The sequence below is a fragment of the Acyrthosiphon pisum genome, chromosome A1 (assembly GCF_005508785.2).
Source record: "Acyrthosiphon pisum isolate AL4f chromosome A1, pea_aphid_22Mar2018_4r6ur, whole genome shotgun sequence".
Lineage (NCBI taxonomy): Eukaryota > Metazoa > Arthropoda > Insecta > Hemiptera > Aphididae > Acyrthosiphon > Acyrthosiphon pisum.
The window spans coordinates 167,232,428-167,237,897 of NC_042494.1; the positions used below are offsets into that span (position 1 = coordinate 167,232,428).

General features: G+C 28.5%; 2 protein-coding genes across 3 annotated transcripts; one reads left to right on the forward strand and one right to left on the reverse strand.

Annotated features, from left to right (window-relative positions):
• Window positions 1–218: 218 nt before the first annotated feature.
• LOC100158727 (transcription initiation factor IIB) lies at window positions 219–1,697 on the reverse strand. Its single transcript, XM_001951240.4, has 2 exons — window positions 1,475–1,697; window positions 219–1,396 (listed from the first exon to the last, which is right to left on the reverse strand). The coding sequence occupies exons 1-2, from the start codon at window positions 1,488–1,490 to the stop codon at window positions 477–479; spliced, it is 936 nt and encodes a 311-aa protein (XP_001951275.2). The 5' UTR covers window positions 1,491–1,697; the 3' UTR covers window positions 219–476.
• A 115-nt stretch (window positions 1,698–1,812) lies between these two features.
• On the forward strand, window positions 1,813–5,233 carry LOC100160800 (elongator complex protein 4-like). Of its 2 annotated transcripts, XM_008181244.3 has the most exons (8): window positions 1,813–1,935; window positions 2,110–2,276; window positions 2,417–2,452; window positions 2,601–2,716; window positions 2,938–3,157; window positions 4,244–4,482; window positions 4,554–4,742; window positions 5,085–5,233. In XM_008181244.3, the coding sequence occupies exons 2-8, from the start codon at window positions 2,147–2,149 to the stop codon at window positions 5,184–5,186; spliced, it is 1,032 nt and encodes a 343-aa protein (XP_008179466.1). In that variant the 5' UTR covers window positions 1,813–1,935; window positions 2,110–2,146; the 3' UTR covers window positions 5,187–5,233. The 2 variants fall into 2 exon arrangements, with proteins under 2 accessions (XP_008179466.1, NP_001155457.1); NM_001161985.2 differs by having other exon boundaries at window positions 1,915–2,276; window positions 5,085–5,231.
• Window positions 5,234–5,470: the final 237 nt, after the last annotated feature.

Below are 5,470 nucleotides of genomic sequence, written 5' to 3' on the forward strand. Positions count from 1 at the left end.
TTATTAAAATTAGTCGATGGTTACTGGTTAGCAATAGATTAAACATTGATTTTAAATCTGGAAAAATAAACTAAAACTTTTAACAGAAAACAAATCATGATAGTTAAGTGTTGTTAAAAGATGGACATCTAATAAAATTGAGAAACTTTTTTTTTTGGTGCATTAAAAATTTAAAAATTATTTATGTATTATTTTATATTTAACATATTTCTAAAATATACGATTTAGGTAAGTGTAATATTACTAAAAAGTAGTACCACTCGTGTATTGTACCATTTATACATTATAGATATTATATAGAAAAGACAAATATTTGTTTATTTTACAAAAATACAAATAAAAACAATATATTAGTCTCTTATTTTTTAGTCCAAACCTTAATGAAAACTAATTGTACAGTAAAATTATGAAAAATAAATATGTGGGATTTTTCATAAATGTTTTTTAGTTGAATAATAGTTATATAGTAGGAATATTTAGGATGTCGGAAGATCAGAAATCTGAGTCACAAACTTAAAGTCTTCTGGGAATAGTAAAGTAGCATTAGCCAATATCAGTTTATATGACTGCTTAATTGTGACTTCTGCGACACCAGCAATGTCCCCAATTTCTTTTTGAGAACGTTTTTCATCAGATGCTTGGGACGCCATAAATATTGCTGCAGCCGCTACGGATATAGGAGAACGACCTGGTACAATATCATATTCTACTGCTTTTTTAGCTATATGAGTAGCTGCTCTCTGGACCATATTTGGTAATCCCAAATTACAACAAAATCTCGACATGAAATCTCCAGTAGTTATCAAATCAACACTGGTTTCCAACGCCTTTAATATTAATTTAAAAACTCTTCCAATTTCTTTTTTACTAACTTTGCTTACAGCACATATTTCTTTGAATGTACGTGGCACACCTTCTTGCCTACAAGCAATGTACAAGCTAGCTGACGCAATTGCGTCATTTGATCGACCTTTAAGATTTTTGCCATCATGCACTTGTTTGAACAGTACATTGGCCCTGTCAACAATATTCCTTGGCAAGTTTATGCGATCGGCCATAAGGCCGATTTCTCTGTACGCATTCAGTAGTGAACGATTGGTCGAACAAACCATACCCTTATTTTTATACTTCATACCGCCAAACTCATCAAATGATGCATCGCCCCTCGAAGGGCCGACCAGTGTCGACAAGTCGGAACCATTGAGCAATGGATTTTCTGCCCCTCCAACACGCGAAGGATCGGCACTATTGGCGCCCTTGTCATTACTGAACGTCCTCCATTCGGAACCGACATCTATCACTCGATCACCAACCACAAGACCGCATTCAGAACATATTTGATCGCCAGCTCTGTAATCTTCAATCAATGGGGCATCTGGGTGCTGTTGGCATTGCACTAAACCAAACATACAGTTTCTTTAACCATAGCACAACACGAATAATATAATAGTTAAGTATGAATTCAGTAACTTACCTAGATTTTTCGACATTATTCTTAACTTTAGTAACGCAGAAATAAAAACGATTGTTGCATTAATTGAACTTTTCTACTTTTTGCATCAGTCAACTTTCAATAAATTCGATTATGTAATTTATAAATAGACAATACTGTATTACAATAGATTGTCTGGCAGTCTTGTGTAGTTGTGTTATTAAATATTATCTATTAATATTGTTATTGAATTTATATTATTAATGAGTTCATTATCATTACGTGACGACTTCATGACATAAATTTAATAATTTTATGTCTACCTGGTTAAAGGTATAGAATTCTCATGATTACAATACGGTGATAAGCTATTGTTTGATAGTAGCAGATATTATCATTTATATGATATTATGATAAGAACGACATTAATTATCCAATGACCAATATATCATCTATCAGAATATCATCAATTTTCCTTTTGCGAATTACTCAAAAATCAAAAGGTATTGTTATTTGTATTAATAATTGTATAATTGTATGTTCTGTGATAATACTGGACTCATTTTCTACTTTTATTTATTTAGCAATAATGTCATAGATTAAACTTTAATTAAAGTATATTATATTTTGTAATAAGTGTAGAATCAAAGCTTATGTTTTTAAATTCGTTTGTTTAGCTGAAGTAATTTTAAACACCCAACCGTATTTCCCATTATGTCGTTGAATTTGCAGTCGCACACTATCAGTCAAAGAAAAAGTTTAAAGTTAAAAGGTACAAAAACTTCAGTCACTAAAAATCAAATTTTGATTTCTACCGGAATAGTATCGTTGGACGCAGTTTTGGGTAAGGAAATTCAATTTGAAAAAGTTCCATATTAACATTTGAGTTAAGATAAATATTTGTTTTAATTTATTTTTTGGTTTATTTCACTAAATACCGACTGTTATATCATAGATTAATTTTTTTCTCTCCTATTTGTGTAGATGGAGGTATTCCAATAGGCTCTGTGGCTCTTGTTGGTAAGTGTTGACAAATTCTATACTATACCTAGTCTATAGACATATTATGAATATGATGATAACTTTTTACTAACAAATAATTTTTTTAGTTGTATCCGTTTACTTTTAGACTTTATTTTAATTGTATTGATATTGTTTTTGTATGTAGAAGAAGAAAATCATGGCCGAAATGCAGAATTGATTACAAAACATTTTATAGCTGAAGGAGTTGTGTGTGACCATTCTATTTTGATTGCTGATGTCGAAAAGAAGCCAGAAGCAATTGTAATTTTTTTCTTTATTCTGTTTTCTATTATGAGTAAATTAATATTAATTTGAATCAGGATTCCTAATGCCAACTACATAATTCAATTATGTATTATATAGGTATATAATAAAAAAATCCAAATATTTAATTACATTTTTTTATAAATGACATAAAGTTGGGTTGGATTGATATTTTAGATAGACTTATATGTATTTCTTTAATTTGCTTATTGTTCTAGGCAAATGATTTACCAAAATCAATTCAAGAAGAGAGTTTTCAACCAACTGATATTATTGCTGAGGATTTTAAAATAGCTTGGCGCTATAGTCAAAATCCTATATATGACTCTAAACCACATCATACATCAATATCTTTTGGACATACATTTGATATGTCTGCTAAAATTCCTGTTGATGAATTAAAAAACCTGAGGTATTGGCCAGACGAAAAATCACAAGGTACCCACCTATTTACATAGGTTTAATATTTTTTTCACAAAACATATTTCCCACAATACAGTATAATTAATCCATAAACTATACTTCAAAAATTACACTTTTCACAAAGTTATCTAGGTACATAATCAAATACAATTTTATGATTATTTCTTTATTTTTTAATTATTTACTTGTTGATTTTTTTTGTACTCAGATAATTGTATGTTTGTTAATTTAAAATTAAATCCACAGTATGGACATTAATTAATTTTAATAAAATAAACAATGTAATTGCTTTAATATAGGGTGATTTATCAAGCATGCTCATCCCATTGGTTATTCTTTTATAATGTTGTTATTTAAAATCTGATTTTTGGAATTTTTAAATATACTTAAGGACAAGGCTAGACAAGTTAAGTATTTATTTTTAACTCATTAAGTTGGTATACTATAGAAAAATGTATGTTAATTTTAAAGTTAAAAATTACTTTTATCTTTTAATTTACTTGTAAAACTTATAAGTTTATTAGAAAATAAAAGTAACCTAATTGTTAAAAATCAGTTACTTTTTTTTTGATATAAAATTTATTAAAAATTATACCTACCTTTTTTTAAAGCTAACAAATAACACGGTTATTCAATAAGTCTTATAATTTTAAATAAACGTGTGTTCTAAAATTAATCACTGTAGATGAACTTATTTTAAAGTATTAAAAAAAAAAAAAAAAAAATGAAATTTGGAATTATATTTCCGTTAATAAAGATGATTATTATTATTATTATTATTATTATTATATAATTTAATCAATAATGAAATCCAACAAAATAATATGTTAAGATTCTTGAAATTGATTTTTATTACTGAAGGAGTGTCCTGTGGAAGAACTTCTGTTTTTCAAATGAGAACATCATCCTTCCAATTGTAAATTATTCAATGGATATTTTTTATGAAAAAATTGTTGAAAAGATAGGGATTGAGCATGCTTAGTGATTTACCCTATATTAAAGCAATTACATTGTTTATTTTATTAAAAATAATTAACGTCCATGCTGTGGATTTAATTTTAATTCATTCGTGAGTATTGACTTGTTTTTGTTTCATCCCAGGTACCAGTTACTCCGAGCTACTAGAACAAATAAATACAATAATAACTAAAGGAGGTTTTAGTACAAAAATTCCCGTTGAACAAAGACGTGTATTAAGAATAACCATTAGTAATTTGTATTCACCAATTTGGGATTCTAATGATATGAACGTCGTTACATTTTTGTATAAGCTTCGAATCCTTGTACGTTCTTCATATGCTACTTGTCTCTTAACATGTCGAGCTCATACAATTGATGATGTAAGAATTTATTTATTAATTTTCCTAAAGCTTCATCATAATAACTTAATGATTTTGTTTGTTCATTTTAGGTGGTTAAATGTCGAATGGAACATTTTGTGGATACAGTACTAATTTTGAAACCAATGGAACTAAGTTCATGTGCAGACTATAACGGGAAGCTTATCATTGGTAAATTAGCGTCTTTCAACACTTTTTTATATGAACCTCTATCTGTAGATTGGGCTACAAAACTCACAAGAAAAAAACTATGCATTGAGGTAATATTATTATTTTATAACCTAGAACTTAGAGACCATTGACCATTGGTCAATGTTGTACTATCTAATAATTATTATGCATATTACCAGGGCTATGAATTTCATGATTGAATATCAATCAATTTAAGTTACTTAAAAAATACTTTCTTAGTTAAAATAAATCTGATCAAGATTTACTATTATAAATTTAATTTGACATATTTTTATGTCGACAACTACAGCTTGAATCAGAGCTTTGGTGATAACAATTTTAAATTTTAAACCAAATTCTACAAAACAAGACCCATTTTCCCCTGACATTCTCTACCAAATACTAATTAAAAAATATATTTATTTATTTAGAAATTACATCTTCCTCCATGCTTGAACGATGGCGATGATAATGAAAATGTTCACACTAAGCAATTGTCATGCGCTTCAACAACTTCTGTATTAAATTTTTAGTTTGTTTAACTTGTTATAATTTAATAAAAATAAATATTTTTTGTATATTTAGGTATATTTATCATATTTTTATGAAATACGGATTGGAAATGAACAGGCGACAGGGAGCTGGGCCGCTTAAGATATTGAGTAGGCTTGTGCGGGGGGTTAAATGGGGTAAGTGGAAATCTGGCGCTACCTAAATTCATTGTATAAATTAGATAAACAAATATAGGTAGTGCTAGATTCACACTTGCTCCATTCCCCCCCCCCTGCAAATGCCTACTTGTAACCTTAAGAGGACG

Coding starts and splice junctions, on each gene's coding strand:
- LOC100160800 (XM_008181244.3), top strand. CDS start 2,147: ATGTCGTTGAATTTGCAGTCGCACACTATCAGTCAAAGAAAAAGTTTA. Junction 4,483..4,553: donor GAGCTCATACAATTGATGAT/GTAAGAATTTAT, acceptor TGTTCATTTTAG/GTGGTTAAATGTCGAATGGA. Junction 4,743..5,084: donor GAAAAAAACTATGCATTGAG/GTAATATTATTA, acceptor TTATTTATTTAG/AAATTACATCTTCCTCCATG.